Below are 18,114 nucleotides of genomic sequence, written 5' to 3' on the forward strand. Positions count from 1 at the left end.
TTCAGTTTTTCTTTTTTGAATTTCCTTAAAAAAGCTTTAGTCCACTGTAGCACCGTGTGTCCGTACCTATGGACTTCTTAGATGGCTCCATTAGAGCAACTGCAGCTCAGAGAACATGTCACCTGGATCGTTGCACTTCCTCTGGCACACGCAGGACGTTATCCACTGCATCTTCCACTGTGTGGTGGAGCCTTCTTTACAGGTGAAGTTGACCTTTATCATGTGTGACTTGTTGGGTACACAACAGCGCTTGTCTGTACAGACACCGCAGTATGTGGGCTTAAACTTCTTGTTACTGGAACAGCCCGAGACTTTCAGCTTCTCTGCTTTCTTTGCTTGGAATTTAGGCCGGCAAGTCTTTCCCTTTGGCACCTGGAGGCGATAGCAATAATTAATGTCTTTTTAAACATGTTACTATAAGAATAGACCTTGACTAACTTGTCACCTTAACACTCCTAAGCACACTCTTCTCACAAGGTCGCAGCAGGCACAGGCGGCGCTCCTTTCTCATCTCACATTTGGTGTTGTCATTGTTGACCCGTACAGAGATGCCCAGGCCACAGGTCTTGGAGCAGGAGCTCCAGGAGGTCGTCTGTATCAGGCAGTTCTTCTTCCAGGCTAAAGGAGGATCCCTGTAAGCTTTCAGTATTACAGTTAAAGAGCACCGTGTCAACAACACCGTACACAAAGGCCTACCTTGTGTACCAGCCTAAACAACTACAAATACCTGGTCTTACCATTCCCAACGGAATTCATTTTCTGCTCCTGCTTGGTATAAATTACTGAAATTTAAAGCATTTCGACCTTCAGCAAACAGATCAGCACATGCACCTGAATCATTTTCTTTACAGTGACACAGCACCCAATCTGTTCTTCACTTAATGAAACTGGAAAGAGTCACTCACTGAGAAGATCTTTCAGACATCCCAAAAAGATTCCAGGTACCCTGTGTGGATGTTTTTTCACAGTGAAAATTAAATTTGTGTTTCCAGATAGATTGTGATATAGATATGTTTCTGCACTGTTACAGCTACAACACATCGAAGTGAGGTGTTTTTAATGAAAAGTGAGTTGTCCTTTTTCCTGTTTATAATTGGAACAATCCATCTCCGGTTTCCTGAGTGAGTCAGTCTGTCTAACTACAGTCAGTCATGACACACTCCACCCTTTGCTTATAGCACCAGAGTAATGGAATGTCCTGGCCCCCTCCCTTAGACAGAAATTAGCATTCTAGGCTTGACAGTCTGGCCCTTTTCCACAGGTTTACTCTATAAGCACACACCTGTCATGTATGTAGTCTCCTGCTGGTGTTTCTTTGGGCTCTGACGGAGGCCAGCTGGGATGTTACCCATCGGTGGGACACGGCCTAAGAGACCAGCCGACTTCTGGATAAAAGCAGGAGTACAGCCAATGGCTCCAGCAATACATGTACACTTATAGAGAGGACTGGGCTGGAAAGCTTCGCCGTTCTCATAGTGGGCTCCATTCAGGTCACAGCCTACTGCCATCATGTCTGAAAGAATAAGGGAGACAGTTCAGGGACCTGGGGCCTTATTTGTTATCAGCATGTACACACAAAATGGGGTTTGAAACATGCATACACCACTGACCATGTAAACCATTTCTGATCACATGAGTTAGAATATGGAAAAACAACATGAGAATGTGCGTACAAACATTTTGGAGAATCACTAATTAACCCTCAGAACTCAGAGGGTCTCACTGTCCCAGTTGGTTTTGAGCTGGAATTTATCACAGTGTGAATGAAATACCAAAATGATGGTGTAATGTGTCAGGGCACAGATTCTGGGAAATCTGCCTCTCCTTCCTCCAAGGAGCATGGTGAAATATCTTTGTAATATCATCCAAGGTGAACTAAGCCAACTATAAAATTGCATCACACTGTATTACAGAATTGGGAAGCAATTGGAAAACAGATTTTTCTAGTGCTGCAAATATTTTGCTGAGTACAATTTTAATCCATTTTTGTTTCATAAAGAAATCTGTCAGAGTATACAGGAGAACCCATGGTGCTGACATACACTGCCCTCCTGTCACTTTTCCCTGTAATACCTTTGTACCAGCTTGTCACACAATCAGCTCTGGTGGAGTTTGGAGTTAAATACTGTTTTGTGTGTTTCTTTGTTTGCTTGTTTTTAGATATTGCTGATAGTGAAGAAAGAAAATGCAGCCTCCTGATTCATTTCATTGAGAGTCCTGTGGTGACACATACTGCAGGGTTACAGTGAATACACTAAAGCAGTCACAGCACTAACATCAAAGGCAGTAATTATTTAGTTTGAAACGGAGGGTGTAACAGCCCTGTTGCTGTGACCTGCCTCATTGTGGTGTGTAATAAAACATGATAGCTACTAACATGCACACACGCCGATCTCATATCTTGGCTTGTCTGCTGAGAAGTCACAGTACATGCCCTTGTGCGGGTCACAGACATCCCTCTCATTGCATTGCTCTCCCATCTGCCTGGCACAGCTCTTGCAGCAGCCACACCCATCCAGGACGGAGCTCACCCCTGGGGCACAGTAAGGTCTCTCCGCACACTTGCAGGGCCACTGGCAGAACTGCCGCCTCTCAGTCGCAGACTGTGAGCCCCGGGGAGCCAGCAGCTGCCCATTGTTCTGAGCCCTGCTGAAGCACTGGGTGGGGAGAAGAACAAAGAATTTGGTGGTTTCAAAGTATGGTTTTTTTGTCAGACATTTCTCACTGGAAATATCAGACTTGCACATTAGACATCTCATAACCAGCAAAAATGGTCTGAGAACAGCCAAGAACCTACATAAAAACGTATATCAAGATGAAGCTTAGATTGTGGAACAATTAATCCCCGGTATCTGTAAGGCTCTCAGAGTAGGAGTTCTGTTTGTCGTCAGTATCAGTGTCAGTCATTGTCGATCCTTACAGACACTAACATTGGTACGTGTGACAGCAATGCATGCATCTTGATCTAATACTACGTTATAGTAAAAAGCAGATTTGACTGAGAACATAGTGTCAACCCATGGACAAACCCCACGCATAAATATTCCACCTCACTCACTCGACTGATTTTCTTTCTGACTGATTACTTGTTTATAATCCTTCCAGTGCACACCTTCTTACCCCACCTTCAAGTTTAGCTACCTTATGAATCTGATTTACAGAAACCTTAATTGGACAATACAGGATAATAAAAATACATTCTCGTACCCAGTTACACTTTAATTAAGCGCAGCCTGAAAGCCCACATCAATATTATTATCTCCTGCAGCCCCTTCTTTCTATGTGCATGTAATAAAATGACTCATATATTAGATAAAAGATGCTTCTCAGCCTCAGTGTAACTCTTCATACTCAGCACTAAGCCACTGGTTTAGTGGATTCTTCATTGTAGCAAACAAACATTGTGATAGTTTGACTCACTTCAACTATTGACAGAAGTTCTTTTTGTCAGTGAAGTAAAATCTTGATAGAAGACATATATATTTTTATTTATATAGAATAGCATCCAAAGTAGCAAAGCTTCATATTAAGAGGAATGTGATTGTGTGATTTAAAGGTGGTAATCCATTGAATTGTAGTGACTGGAACCAGAAATTTAAACGTCCTGATGGAGCTAGTGGAAAAGTGAGGGCATCTGGCGGACAGACCTTGCCATTCCTGGAGCGTGCACCAAATGTGCATTAATTGACTGATGTAAATGGTCCCAGATAAATGCACTGCTTTCTCCTATCTGTGTAACGTTCAATTAAAAACTAGTGTCCAGCTAATTTAGGAAATTTCTGCGCCTGTTGATCCAAGAACATAAAAAGCTCTACATCGCGTCACAGTTCAAATCACTCTTAGACACGTGATGTGGCTGGGGACATTTCCTGTTGTCAGCAGTCAGTCAATCACCCAAATTTCTTTTAACTATTAATGTAATAATGAGTTTGTAATGAAAGTCTTTTATTATTATAATTGTATATCTATATGTATACAACCGTCCCCTTTATTGCAATATGTCAGTATTTAAAATGTGTTTTTTATTATCTGAAAGCTGCCCAAAATGTGGAGCGCTGGCATCCCAACAGCCCTGTAATATTTTTTATATTTTTGTTTACTTTGCTAGGTATTTGCTAAGACGCAATCCCTACATGGTGCTGCTTGTACTCCAGTCGCCCTGGACGCACAAGTCTTCCAAGGGTTATGAGGGCTATGCCAAAAATCTGAAGCCTTACTGCCAGGTTTACTGAATGAACTAATTTCATGGTGTGAAAATAGACCCACAGGAGCTTTAAATGTAAGTTCCTCAGACTGTGCTTCCCTTTTGTCAGCTCATAATTATAGAGCAACAGCTAAGCCTGACCAAATAAAAATCTAATAACACTAAAAACAACTCAGTATGCAGTATATTGCAAGTGTTAAGTAAAGGCACAATTTTAAAAATACAGCAGTTTCTACAGACACGATGGAATGAAGTTTTTACTTTTTGAGTTGAGCTGATGTTCTACTGAGAACAACCAAGCATCTCAGTTTTACATTTTCCTGTTAGTCCAGATATGATATGATATGATATGTTGTGTGCTGTTAAGTGTCTTCCTGTATGAAACCTTAGTCTGTCTGTAAGTGTTGGAGGGTAGAAACAGAAAGTTAGAATAAAAAATGATAATCGTATTCTTACCTGTTGAGCAAGGATGAGCAGGAGAGAGCAGCAGAGAAGCGACAGCATCTCTTAGGTGAGAAGTTTTGAGTGAGCTCCCGGAGAGCGCAGGGGGACAGGGGAGCAGGAAGGTGGGATTGAGGGAGAACGGGAAAGAGGAATGGGGAGGAAAGGGTTTGGATAGCAGACCTGCTGGAGAAGGGGACAAAGCACCCCTCTGTCTCCTCTCCAAACACACCATACCCCGCCTTACTGATCCAAAGGAGAAATATTTGTCTTCATAACTGCTGGGCCGCTTCTAGACCCTTTAGTCCTGCCCACTTGTTTATTCTCAGTCTGCAGACCTCCATGAGTGCCAAAGGGTTCAGGGGGCCTTATATCTGAGAATCATGGAAGAAACATTAACCTTTCTGTTGGAAAGTCCAACAGATGACTGCAAAAAAGACACAGAATAAGAAAAAACAGATACAAAACTAGAAAATGATATACAAAACTACACAAGACACCACTAAAGACAGAATAAAACTGCAGAAATGAAACACAAAAAAGGAAAATAGGTGAAAAATGTCTTGGCTTCTTGACTCCTAATCCATCCATGCCTACTGTACTACTACTAGTACCACTTGAGTGTGTGAAACTAATAATATAGGAAGATGTCTTGCCATCCATTTCAATACACATTGATGGTATCCAGTGGATGAATCCTTACTGTGACAATCTTTTGCCCAAAAAATAATGTGTTTATATGGGACTATTTTTAACATAGTAAAGTACTTTAGAGAATATTTCTTGCAGCAGGACAGTGTACCGTATGTTCTCATTACTGACACAAGATGGCACTGGGTCTTCTAGGATACCCTTGTGAGCACAAAGGAGACTGGGGGCAAGCACACAGGAAGTCATCTTGTTTACCGCAGCACTGACCCACAAGTTTTTGTGAAAAAAATGCAGAAAACTTTCTAGAGAAAAATTTGTAAAAAAAAAAAACAAAAACAAAAAAAAAACACTGGTGTAGCTGGGGTTTGAGGTCTTGCCAGTTTATTTGTGCTCCTGTTTAGTTGCCCCCAGTAGTCAAGGTTCCACTTTTACTGTAACAACTTTTGTACTGAACTAAGTAAAGAGCCTTACTGTCTGGCTGTGGTCATTTATTTTATTTCTTATTAGTTTTGTTTTTTTTTTTGCTTTGACTCTCAGAGTATCAGTTCAAGTCTGAGCTAATTTCAAAATCCTCCTCTTTTCTTACAAGGCTTTAAATTAATTAGTTCCCTGATGTGATAGTTTTTTTTTCCACCTCATCAGATTCTTTCTCTTTACATGGGCAGTTCCTTGCTTTAAAAAAATAATTTGATGTTGGTATTTTTACTCTCTGTGTTTGGATCAAACTTTTACTGCACACTTGAGAGGCAGATTTTGAAGAGAAGGCATTTTTTCTCTGTATGCTCGTACTTTCGTTGGCTGGGAAATCATTAACTGAGCTTCTCTTTGACAAGTTGTTACCCAAATTCCGTTCTGGTTATAAAATTTTTATTGTAACCTCAGTTCGTTAGTGTACATGTATAACTGTTTCCTGCTGTGATCTTGTGTTGGAATTATAAACCCTTTAATAGCACTGTGTGTATTGACCCTTTAATGTGTCAACTTGAACATGAGCCCCAGATAAACATAACATCAATCTTATGTTTTTGAGTGAAAAAGGGGGGTGGGGTGGGCAGAAGCAGCAGTTGAGCAATTATAACAGAGTGACTCCACCCACAAGGAGCAAACACCTCCCTCCTGCTTCAGTTCACTCCCATCACACTGAGTTTAAACCACCCTCAGAGAGCTCCACAGTTCACCACAGATAGATACAGGCTGCTGTCACACCAGGGCACAACGCACGTTGACAATTCTTTGGTGGTTTGGTTTTCCGAATCAAACCTGCGCAATCGGCATCAACAAACAGCTAGAGAAATGAATTTTGATGAAATTCTCTTTCTTATCGAAGGCTTTGGGAAGTTTCAAAAGATTTTGTATGTATGGATCTGTCTACCTCAGATCTTTCTTGCATTCCACATGCTTGTCTCTGTCTTCACCGGGGCTGTTCCGCCTCATTTATGCCGCTCCATGGGTCCTCCTGCTGCTACTCTGGCTTCTTCCAACTTCAGCCTTCTGGCTGCCTCCATTCACCAGCCTGAGCTGTCCTGCATGGTCTCACTGAACAACAGCAATGCTGCAACTCCTAGTGATGGACACCCTGTTGAGAGCTGTCAGGTGGGATGGACGTACAGCACAGAAACCTTCCAAAGCACTATAGTAACTGAGGTGAGTGAAAAACCAACAGGCTCTTCAGTCAGGACATGAATTTACAGAATATCTACATTTACACCTGATCTGTTTATTTCATGCAGTTTAATGCATATCAAGGCTTAGCACTTGTAATGCACTGGGCTGTGGTGATATTTGATGTAAGCTGGATTCCTGAAGTGCAGGTGTCTTGGCCTTCCCCCTTGGTCCTGCCTGGTTTTGTAATGTATGAACCTGATGGGTGTGCCAATGGATTGGTTACATGACCAAAATGATGCAATGGGACAAAACAATGCAACATGTGGCAGCATGCCATATCAGCATCAGTGAGAGGATTTAGCAACAGACAGGAGATCTGCAACTGATTTAGAAGACTCCAAAAGCCGCCACTGTGGCCCACGCGGTCAGGAGTTTGCCAATTTCTGATATTTCACATATATTAAGTTGAAAACTGGCATGATGGTGGTACCATACAAAAAGCTTTGGTCCTCTGGGAACCCCAGATGTTCGTTACTAATAACAGTGAAAGCCAACAACCAGTCATTTTTAGATATATATTTGTCCCCTTGTCATACACCTTGGCCTTGCAACTAAAAATTAGTTAGGGATTACAAGCTATTATCCTCTGGGAATTGAATATACATGCCAAAATTCACAGGAATCTGGTGAGAAGGTGGAAAGTTATCTCACTCACAAGTTGAACCTGCCAGCACTGCCATTTGTAACTCTTTCTAATGTGCCACCCGCCTTTTTTCAGCTGTTTGAGAGAACTTTTATACTCACAGCAGGTAGACTTTAAAACAGGAAAATGATTTCACACAATTTCTTGTCTTTGCTTCTTACAGTGGGACCTGGTTTGTGACAATGCCAGTCTGAACACCATTGGCTCCTCCATCTACATGTTTGGCCTCCTGGTTGGAGCTATGTTGTTTGGGAGCTTATCTGATAAGTAAGTTAAGTAACACCCATACACTCCTTATTCCCTGGTTTGACTTTTCTCTAGGATTTTTCATTTGTAGACTTTTTTAAAAAAGTTTTGTTGGGAATGAGCCAAGTTGAGAAATGCTCTCTCTTGTTCCAGGTATGGTCGCCGGTTCATAATCCTCATCAGCCTAGCTATTCAGGCTGTATTCGGAGTTGGTGCTGCTTTTGCCCCTAATTTATACATCTACACTGCCCTCCGCTTTATGGTTGGAACATCCATCTCTGGTGTTATCATTAATGCATTTGTCCTAGGTCAGTGTCCTGCAGAAACCTAAAGCTTTTTTCTACCCAATGGGTTTATTTAGCATATGTTATTAAAAGGTTCTTTTTAGCTCAGTGGTAAAACATAAAATAGCAGAAGGCTAGAGAGAAAAATGAAACAATTCTAAAACTGGTGATTTAAAACAATCCATTTCTTGACACAAATCCACAGTGAAAAAAAAAAATTTCTTTATGTGTATTTTGTATTTTTACGTGTATTTTGATTTAAATTTACATTAAAAAATGTGCTGTGGTATCTAGGCAGATCTAGGCAGATCGATTTGATATATTATTCAGACAGATTATAGTATTCAGGGAATAGGGTTTACCTTGACAGGTAAGAGGCTGCGTAGATTCACCAGTCGCTCACTAAAATTTTGGCAAAATCAACCAAAACTATCTAAATATTAACTAAATATTATTAACTAATATAACTACATTTAATAATGGTTAGGAAGAAAATTAAGCAATTCAGTTTGGGTGAACTAGTATTTTTAAGGAATTGGGTGTTTTACCTTTATTTGACATTAGACAAGTTAGACAAGTTTTTGGACCCAATTGCAGAAAGGATGCAGGCAAAGAAGAGAGTTGCAGAGACAGAAGAATGTTTATTCTTCTGTCTCTGCAGTGTCGAAGCATAAATAGTTGGATCACCGGCGTGCCAAACCGCTCCCGAGCCCCAGGTGTTGCCGGTTATCTAACTACCTGCTGACAAGGAGAGATCACACAAACATTCACACTCACTTGCTCCGGAAATGAGGCCAGTTGACACACACACAGACATGACTGGATCCTGACAGTAAGGGCAGGGAGAGGGATTATTATTATTACTACAGGGGGTTCCTAGCCACTAATCTAACTGTTATAGGTTGTTGCACTATTTGGTATATGTGTCTTTTCTTTGTGGTTTGTTTTGTACATTGAGAAAATATTGAATATCATATATATGTTTAAGTTAAAGAACTATACTTTGGAAGAATAATTATGAATGATGGGTAAAATGTGGTCACACTCCACTCCACTGTATATTCACAGTCCCTGCTGTGTTCATGTCTTACACAGGGACAGAATGGACAGGATCGAAGCAGAGGATGCTTGCCGGTATATTCACTGACTACTTCTTTGGCTTGGGCTACGTTATGCTGGCTGGAGTGGCATACCTTATCAGAGACTGGCGTAAACTGCAGTTGGCTATTTCAACACCTGGGTTCCTCTTTATCGTCTACATCTGGTGAGTGGGTGGTAGTGTGACCCAGATCTGTGTGTGTCCCTAGTGTGTCCAGTAAAACTAGAAAACTAAATTTTAACAGTATCTGTTTGTCTCTTGCTCAATAGGTCAGGATGGGTTAGTGCAAGTATTTCACCTGAGCAGCTTGTCTATACATTTTCAGGGTGTTGCCAAAGTCGGCTCGCTGGCTGATGATGAATGACAGGAAAGAGGAAGCTTGGGTGCTGATCAGGAAAGCAGCACAGATGAATGGGAAGCCTCTGCCCAAAGATCTAGAGATGTGTCAGGTACAGCTGCAGTTGCATGTATTATTTACTAGTGTACAGACAATTTGTTTGCAATAGCAGACATTAAAGGTAATGTTAGCCTCATACAATGGACTTGTCTCCGTACTATTCCTGTTAGATGCTGCATTCGACACCACTGACCACACATCTTGTTACAAAGACTGGAACATGTGATTGGGATTAAAGGAGCAAGTTTAAATCTTATTTGTCAGGCAGATTCCAATTTGTTTATGTTCATGATGAACCTTTCATGTTGATTGGTGACTCTAAATTGCCCATAGAAGTGAGTGTGAGTGTGGTTCATCTAAACGTGGCCCTTCAACTGACTGGTGACCTGTCCAGGGTGTACCCCTGCCTTCCACCCAAAGAGAGCTGGGATAGGCTCCAGCAGATCCCTGGGACCCCAAAATTACTCACTTTTACAAAATTACTCTACTTTTAAATTCAGAGAAAACAGAAGTTATTGTATTTGGGCCTAAAAACCTCAGAAATAGCTTTTCTAAAATTATAGCTACTTTAGATGGCACAGCCCTGGCCTCCAGCACTGCTGTGAAAAACCTTGGAGTTATTTTTGACCAGGACATGTCCTTTAACTCACACATAAAACAAATCTCTAGGACTGTCTTCTTTCACCTGCGCAACATAATTAGGAACATCCTGTCTCAAAATGATGCAGAAAAACTAGTCTGTGTATTTGTTACCTCAAGGCTAGATTATTGTAACTCATTAATAAAAAGCCTCCAGTTGATCCAGAATGCTGCAGCCAGAGTCCTGACAGGAACTAGCAAGAGAGATCATATTTCTCCTATATTAGCTTCTCTTCATTGGCTCCCTGTAAAATACAGAATTCATGATCAAGCTCCTTCATACCTTAAAGACCTCATCAACCTGCAGTGTGTACTTCTTATTTATTGTTGCTGTTCTTTTCTCTCTCCTCTACCCACTCACCCCAACCGGTCGAGGCAGATGTCAGCCCAAACTAGCCCAAACAAGCCTGGTTCCGCTTTAGGTTCCTTCAATTAAAGGGAATTTTCCTCTCGGCCACCAAGTGCTACTCATAAGGGATTTGTTTGGTTTCTATGTAAAGTGCTTTGGGATGATTTTATTGGAATTGGTGCTCTACAAGTTTAATAAATTGAAGTTAAATTGAATTGAAATTGATGATGATCAAGTGGATCTTATGGAGTTCCACAGAGTGTGTTAGCAATTCAGAAAAAAAACTCTACAAAGAGTGAGGGTGTAATACCTGTATGACACACACTAACCAGCCAAATAGATGGCTCTGGCTAAGTTACTTTGCATAAATATGATTACAGGTTATCATTTAAACATTCAAACCATTTAAAGAGCACTATGTTTCATTTACTTTATCACGCCTAACTCCAAACTGTCCTACTCACTATTTCACCAGGACTATAAAACTGAAGAGAAAACAGAGGTGAAGAAAAAGCATTCATTCATTGACCTTTTCCGAACCCCAAAAATGAGGAAGCAGTCTTTGATTCTTTTTTATCTATGGTGAGTATGAGCACATCTCTTTAGTAGTAATAATAACACTTCAAAACTAGCAGTACATCCACATTTATATATTAGCTTACCCCTTCCCATTGACGTACCATTAATGCTAAGACACCAAGTGTCTGATAATGTCTCTGAGTCCAAGACTTTCACACCGTCATTAACATTAAATATGATGATTTAGTTTGTCTTATGTCCTCTGTTACACTTGGTCTACTACTCCCACACTACTTCTCCACACTGATATAAACCAGCTCAAATAAAAGCTGAGACTTTTAATATAGCATCACTTACCACATTTTCCAGACTATAAGTTGCACAGGAGTATGAGTTGCTTTTAGCAGCCTTGTTGAACCGAAAAAAACATATATAAGTCACATTTCTAATTATACTAATTATAGTCTAAATTAGCCTATGAAGAACATAGGCTAGGCATAAGAACAAGCAGAAGTGCATTCATTTGTGTCAAATAACAAACAACTGCACCAATGTCGGGGTCAGGGGAGATGAAGCAGCGTCTCCTCCTCCTCCTCTCTCAGGTTGTCTGAATGTCTACACTCAGTCCAGACTTTATTACCTGCACTTTGAAGTCTGCAGTGTAGCTCTTTCTTTTTCACTTGTGTTACACTAGGACTTACAATGCATGATGCACACGTATGCAAGTGGCTCTGTGAGGCTGTGATGCTCAATATTAAGAAAAACAAGTTTGTGTTTTTGTTCTTTAAAAGTCAAAGATAATACATGAAAGAAAAACTGTAGTTTTTAAAGTTATAATGTAGCAGATCTTGCTACATTCACCAACTTAGTTTGAACATTAACATCCTTTAGTTCATTGGTTTGTGATAGTTGCTCCACCTCTGCATGTATAGTCATTAAAATGCAGTTATTGAAACAATGTGGATTTGACCTTTAAAAGGTAATTACTAAATAGTTTCATAACGAAGTCGAAAAACACAACAGCAAGCCGAATAGCTGGTGAGTCTTTAAAACTCTGACTAAAAACAGAGAAACAAACATATGCCATCATTGCCTTAATGGCACAATCATAATCTTGTATAAAAATATTTTCACTAACTTTAAGACACATGCTTAAGAAAGGTGTCTCACACAGCCATGAGCTTTATATCAGAATATCAGACTTGCCCACCGAATTATGTTTCCCCCCCCCCCTTGGGATCAGGTTTGTCAACGTGCTTGTCTACTATGGCCTGTCCCTCAACATTTCTGACTTTGGGATGAACATCTATCTGACCCAGATGATATTTGGCCTAATAGAGTTGCCTGCCCGCACCATCACCCTATTCACCCTCAACCGCTCCCGCAAGATCTCGCAGCTGGCTTTCCTAACTGTGGGTGGCATGGCCTGCCTGCTGACCATCTTCATCCCCAGTGGTAAAGACACGTTATACATAGTGTTTATTAATATATGGTGATGGGTAAATCTTTGCAATTGTTGGTGCACCTTCTCATTCTGTCAGTATATATTTGAGGGCATATCTACTGTAATCGTAATATGCGGCTTAGAAATAAATTTTTCTTCTACATTTCTATGTTTTTCTGTGTAAAACCTTTTCCCTCTTCGACCTCTCTTCTAGACCTCTCTGTCGCCAAAACAGTCCTGGCCGTGATTGGGAAGTTTGGAATCACAGCCTCTCTGGCCATTATTTACATCTACTCTGCTGAAGTTTTCCCCACTGTTATCAGGTAGAGCAGGTTGTCATGTTCCTTTTCAATAGTCTCAACAAATTTGCTGAGCCAGAACTGACGCATTTTTTGCCAGGTCTAAACCTCTTCTGCATGTTGATTAGCCTGGGTGGCTCTGTCGTAGACTGCGTGGTTTTTATTAGCCCTATTTGGAGATCATTCTGAAATAAAGCCAGCTGTGTAGTATGTAGTAACTGAAGCATGATGCCAAAAAGCCATTTAATTCAGAGCATTCAGAAATCTAACTGTTACTAACTGTTTTTATGGACTACATATAATGTTTTGGCTACTCTGGAACATTAATCACAGATCCATCCAGGTCTGAAGCTTCATAACTGAGCAGCTGCTGCTTAAAGGTGCAGTTAGAGTTTGAGTCCAAGAACACAGACTGCAATCCCAGTCAGAATAATTCATAGTACACCTGATGCAGACTGTTATAATATCTATTAACTGGCTTATCATAATCTGCAACAGTTTGGGTGTATGGTAAGCAGTGTGTGATAAGCACAGTATATCAAACAGTGTGGTGGATAGATTTTGAGGTGTATGACTTTTCCAGACAACACCTGGGTCAGTGTGCATCAAGGCTTAATAAAATAAAATATCCTGTGTTGTTCTAAAATTATGACCACCATTTGTATTTTAACCTCCTACAACCTGGCGTCCACATATGTGGACATCACATTTTTGGTTGTCTGCACCATAATACTTAATTCCGTGTGACTGAAATGTGGATCAGCTGTTCCCACAGACAAAAACAACAACAAATATGTGGAAATTATTACAAAATGAGGAGAAGATATTGAAGTTATTTTGCCTCATTTAATACGCCTCTATATGGACACCATTAGTTGCACAAAGCGATATCTTTAATATAATCGCATAGAAAGAACTTTGATAACCACTGAGTATATAGAACAAATCTGATTAAGATATCTCATCAATTGCCTTTGTAATATATTTTTTTAATTGCAAAGAGACTTTATGGGCACCCTGTATATGCAATTCCCACTCAGTGCCTCTAAGGCTTAAACTCACCATTAAAACTAGTTTGAAAGTTAGCAGGATTTCATTTAAATATCACTGTAAGTAGATGTATTGGAAAACAGTGGCCAAGCATTAATATCAACAATTCCAGGGTTCATTTTGCATCTGGCAATCCTGTACCTTAATGGTCCAGATGCAGACACACAGCAGATAACACACTAAACTACAGAGCTGTGGTAAATGTAGTGCAAAACCTAGAGAGGGAGGTTTTTTGCAGGATTGTTGGATTGGGTTGACTTAGTTTTAGTTTAATGTATCTAATAAACTGACAGCTAAGTGAATAAGATTTGTTAATATTACATTTAAGACTGCACATAACTTTTTTTCCAATTCTCATTAATCCGCTGAGAAGGTGAAACTAGATAATGTTTGTTCATTTTAGCTGGAAAAATAACAATGGATTAATCAAATTAGCATCACATGATTTATTACCTGTTCACCAGACATTTGTGTTGGTAATGTGAAAATCCAGTTCTCAGTTACATGACACTAACACAGTAACACTGTGCCTTTAGTTTCTGACTCCGGTCTGTCCTCTTTCTGACAAAATCAGCTCCATACTGGACAGTCCTGCCGACCCACTTCATGTGGAACTGTGGCGAATGGGAAGCTCATTCAGCCACAGACTAATTCCTCCTAAAGCCAAGACTGAGAGATTCAGGAAGTCTTTGTGTCCACGGCCATGAGACTCTATAATTCCACAATATAAATAATAACGCACACACACACACACACCACATACACACGTGAACCCCCAAAAATAAATAATTACTTTTTTACTTTTCTACATTCAAGTTAATTACTTTATTAATTTGTATTAATTAATATCATTTAAATAATATTAGATTTAATAACTTTAAATTAGAATAACTGCTGTAACAATTGAATTTCCCCTTGGGGATTAATAAAGTACTTCTTCTTCTTTCTGTAGGCAAAATGGGATCGGGATCAGCTCTGTGTGTGCTCGGATTGGAGGAGTCCTGGCTCCCATGATGTACCTGCTGAAAAGCATCAATCCTCAGGCTCCCATGGTCCTGTGTGGTATCTGCCCCTTGCTGGGCGCTGGCCTAACCCTCCTGCTGCCTGAGACTGCCAATAAGCCCCTACCTGACACTGTTGAAGATGTAGAGGGATCCAAACCTAGGTCTGGCACTACACATTTTATACCATTTTAAATACCTATATTAGCATTTGGATAGAGTCCCTGTGAGGGACTGGTGACCTGTCCTGGGTGTACCCCTGCCTTTCACCCAAAGAGAGCTGGGATAGGCTCCAGCAGATCCCTGGGACCCTGGTTAGGAATAAGTGGCTATAGATTATGGGTAGATGGCTGGATGGCATTTGGATATACTGTTTAACTTCACTGTTTTCTGCTGATATTGTGCTCATTCTGGGGTGGCTGTGACTGAAGCTGTGCTGCTGATAGCTGTTTCATCGGTTTATCAGTATGTGAGTGACTGTGTGCAGACTAGTGAGTTGTATGTATGCACAGATGGTTCAAATATTATACCAGAATGAACCAAAAATAATATATATAACAATTATTCTCTGTTCACCAGATCAGCTGCCAATTTAGTGATTTTAGTATTGGAATAGGCATATTTTCTACAGCATGAAAGTGTCCTTTTGTCTTGTAGAGGAATCTTCCAATAAGAATATAAAAATGTTTTTGAATGAAGCCCATTGTCTTCCTAAAGAGATGCCAACATTGAGATTGCCAACAAATCTCAAAGACTGATATTTGTAACCTGCACAAATAAAACCACAACACAAAAAAATTTTGTAAGACAGAAAGAAAAAAACATATACCATTGCTGTGATTCTATCAAAAACTATATCAGGTGATTTTTTTTTTTTTGATTAGTGCATCAGTTTTCTTTTTGCTTCTCATCACCAAAGACATTGAAAAAGTGGAATTTGAAGATTGCCTTCAAATAACATGCTTTCATCTCTTTCTTTGCCAGTGAAGAGGACAACGGCATGAAACCAGTCATTCCTTGACACAAATATGAACATCATCAGGACCACGATGGACCAATGAACAGTAAGCACCAGTGAGCTGCCACTTCTCATGGGGCAGTCAGACTTTTTCAGGGCTATTCTAAGAGTAAAGTTCTATGCTTTCAGTGGAAGTGAAGATGAGCTTTTTGTGGCTCTTTTCAGGATACCCAGTTTCTGGAAATTACAGTGTGGGTGAATATTTTCCTCGTTTTATGCTATACACACTGTTTTTATATGTTGCATGAGTTACAGGTGAAACATACTGCATATTCTATGCAACAATGGACAGAAATGCAAAATAAAAACACTAAAACACTGAATCTGTTTTAAACCTCCTCTGTCACTACCCCATTTGATTTTGGATACTTTTCCACCTGGTTTTTAGTTTTGGTTTTGGTTATCTGCTAGGTGTTATGTTGTCCTGATGAAACACGCACTGCTTTGCTGCCTCCCTTGATAAAGAGGTTTCGAACCTCAGTATAATTTCACCTGGTTAAATAAAGATTACATGCATTTTCAAAAGGCTCTTATAGCATCAGAGAACAACACTTTCTGACTCAAAGTGACCTGTAAACACCAAGACACAAGATACGGACCAATTTTCTCCTGCATGGCTGTAAAGCACAACACATTTGACCCTTCAAGTCCTTCAGAGTCAAGAGTCAACAGCCTGGAATGTCTCTTCTCCATGTAACTAAAGACTGCAGGCACCCCAGAGATAAACATCTATTTGCTGTTGTCTGAATGAACAAATCTTACTGTGATTATCTTACTTCACAAAGGATCAAAGAACTGAATTATATGACCTACAAAGGAGCACAAAAGATTCCAAGGAGAATCAACATATCTCTGATACAAAAAACAAAGAACTGAGAAACAATGGAAACTTAAATGTAAATTTTGTTTAGTTTAGTTTTGTCTTAAGGCATTAAATATTGTTTACATGGACAGTATCTCACAGAAGTGAGAGTACAAAGTACACCCCTCACATTTTTGTAAATAATTTATATCTTTTCATGTGACAACACTGAAGAAATGACACTTTGCTACAATGTAAAGTAGTGAGTCTACAGCTTGTATAACAGTATAAATTTGCTGTCTACTCAAAATAACTCAACACACAGCCATTAATGTCTAAACCGCTGGCAACAAAAGTGAGTACACCCCTAAGTGAAAATGTCCACATTGGGCCCAATTAGCCATTTTCCCTCCCCGGTGTCATGTGACTCGTTAGTGTTACAAGGTCTCAGGTGTGAATGGGGAGCAGGTGTGTTAAATTTGGTCTTATTACTCTCAGTCTCTCATACTGGTCACTGGAAGTTCAACATGGCACCTCATGGCAAAGAACTCTCAGAGGATCTGAAAAAAAGAATTGTTGCTCTACATAAAGATGGCCGAGGCTATAAGAAGATTGCCAAGACCCAGAAACTGAGCTGCAGCACGGTGGCCAAGACCATACAGCGGTTTAACAGGACAGGTTCCACTCAGAACAGGCCTCGCCATGGTCGACCAAAGAAGTTGAGTGCACGTGCTCAGCGTCATATCCAGAGGTTGTCTTTGGGAAATAGACGTATGAGTGCTGCCAGCATTGCTGCAGAGGTTCAAGGGGTGGGGGGTCAGCCTGTCAGACCACACGCCGCACACTGCATCAAATAGGTCTGCATGGCTGTCGTCCCAGAAGGAAGCCTCTTCTAAAGATGATGCAAAAAAAAGCCTGCAAACAGTTTGCTGAAGACAAGCAGACTAAGGACATGGATTACTGGAACCGTGTCCTGTGGTCTGATGAGACCAAGATAAACTTATTTGGTTCAGGTGGTGTCAAGCGTGTCTGGCGGCAACCAGGTGAGGAGTACAAAGAAAAGTGTGTCTTGCCTACAGTCAAGCATGGTGGTGGGAGTGTCATGGTCTGGGGCTGCATGAGTGCACAGGGGAGCTACAGTTCATTGAGGGAACCATGAATGCCAACATGTACTGTGACATACTGAAGCAGAGCATGAGACTGGGCCAAAGGGCAGTATTCCAGCATGATAACGACCCCAAACACACCTCCAAGATGACCACTGGCTTGCTAAAGAAGCTGAAGGTAAAGGTGATGGACTGGCCAAGCATGTCTCCAGACCTAAACCCTATTGAGCATCTGTGGGGCATCCTCAAACGGAAGG

General features: G+C 40.5%; 2 protein-coding genes across 4 annotated transcripts; one reads left to right on the forward strand and one right to left on the reverse strand.

Annotated features, from left to right (window-relative positions):
* Positions 1-75: 75 nt before the first annotated feature.
* ccn6 (cellular communication network factor 6) lies at positions 76-4,708 on the reverse strand. 3 transcript variants are annotated; one of them, XM_026318948.1, is made up of 6 exons: positions 4,661-4,708; positions 3,059-3,070; positions 2,378-2,603; positions 1,283-1,513; positions 446-639; positions 76-372 (listed from the first exon to the last, which is right to left on the reverse strand). In XM_026318948.1, the coding sequence occupies exons 1-6, from the start codon at positions 4,706-4,708 to the stop codon at positions 91-93; spliced, it is 993 nt and encodes a 330-aa protein (XP_026174733.1). In that variant the 3' UTR covers positions 76-90. The 3 variants fall into 3 exon arrangements, with proteins under 3 accessions (XP_026174733.1, XP_026174732.1, XP_026174731.2); XM_026318947.1 differs by lacking the exon at positions 3,059-3,070 and having other exon boundaries at positions 2,378-2,657; XM_026318946.2 differs by lacking the exons at positions 3,059-3,070; positions 4,661-4,708 and having other exon boundaries at positions 2,378-2,758.
* A 1,781-nt stretch (positions 4,709-6,489) lies between these two features.
* On the forward strand, positions 6,490-16,272 carry LOC113137271 (organic cation transporter protein). Its single transcript, XM_026318791.1, has 10 exons — positions 6,490-6,940; positions 7,768-7,871; positions 8,004-8,158; positions 9,230-9,398; positions 9,559-9,682; positions 11,094-11,200; positions 12,381-12,592; positions 12,796-12,904; positions 14,883-15,095; positions 15,916-16,272. Exons 1-10 carry the CDS (start codon positions 6,590-6,592, stop codon positions 15,950-15,952), a joined length of 1,581 nt encoding a protein of 526 aa, XP_026174576.1. The 5' UTR covers positions 6,490-6,589; the 3' UTR covers positions 15,953-16,272.
* The last annotated feature ends 1,842 nt before the right edge of the window (positions 16,273-18,114 follow it).

The sequence above is a fragment of the Mastacembelus armatus genome, chromosome 24 (genome assembly GCF_900324485.2).
Source record: "Mastacembelus armatus chromosome 24, fMasArm1.2, whole genome shotgun sequence".
Classification (NCBI taxonomy): Eukaryota; Metazoa; Chordata; class Actinopteri; order Synbranchiformes; family Mastacembelidae; genus Mastacembelus; species Mastacembelus armatus.

What these genes read in the sequence shown, in the direction of transcription:
- ccn6 (XM_026318946.2), bottom strand. Translation starts at nt 2,747, where the DNA reads ATGTGCAAGTCTGATATTTCCAGTGAGAAATGTCTGACAAAAAAACCA. An exon ending in TGAGATCGGCGTGTGTGCAT is followed by an intron (nt 1,514 to 2,377) that starts GTTAGTAGCTAT and finishes TTATTCTTTCAG; the next exon opens with ACATGATGGCAGTAGGCTGT. An exon ending in GGAGACTACATACATGACAG is followed by an intron (nt 640 to 1,282) that starts GTGTGTGCTTAT and finishes TAATACTGAAAG; the next exon opens with CTTACAGGGATCCTCCTTTA.
- LOC113137271 (XM_026318791.1), top strand. Translation starts at nt 6,590, where the DNA reads ATGAATTTTGATGAAATTCTCTTTCTTATCGAAGGCTTTGGGAAGTTT. An exon ending in AAAGCACTATAGTAACTGAG is followed by an intron (nt 6,941 to 7,767) that starts GTGAGTGAAAAA and finishes TGCTTCTTACAG; the next exon opens with TGGGACCTGGTTTGTGACAA. An exon ending in CTCTTTATCGTCTACATCTG is followed by an intron (nt 9,399 to 9,558) that starts GTGAGTGGGTGG and finishes ATACATTTTCAG; the next exon opens with GGTGTTGCCAAAGTCGGCTC.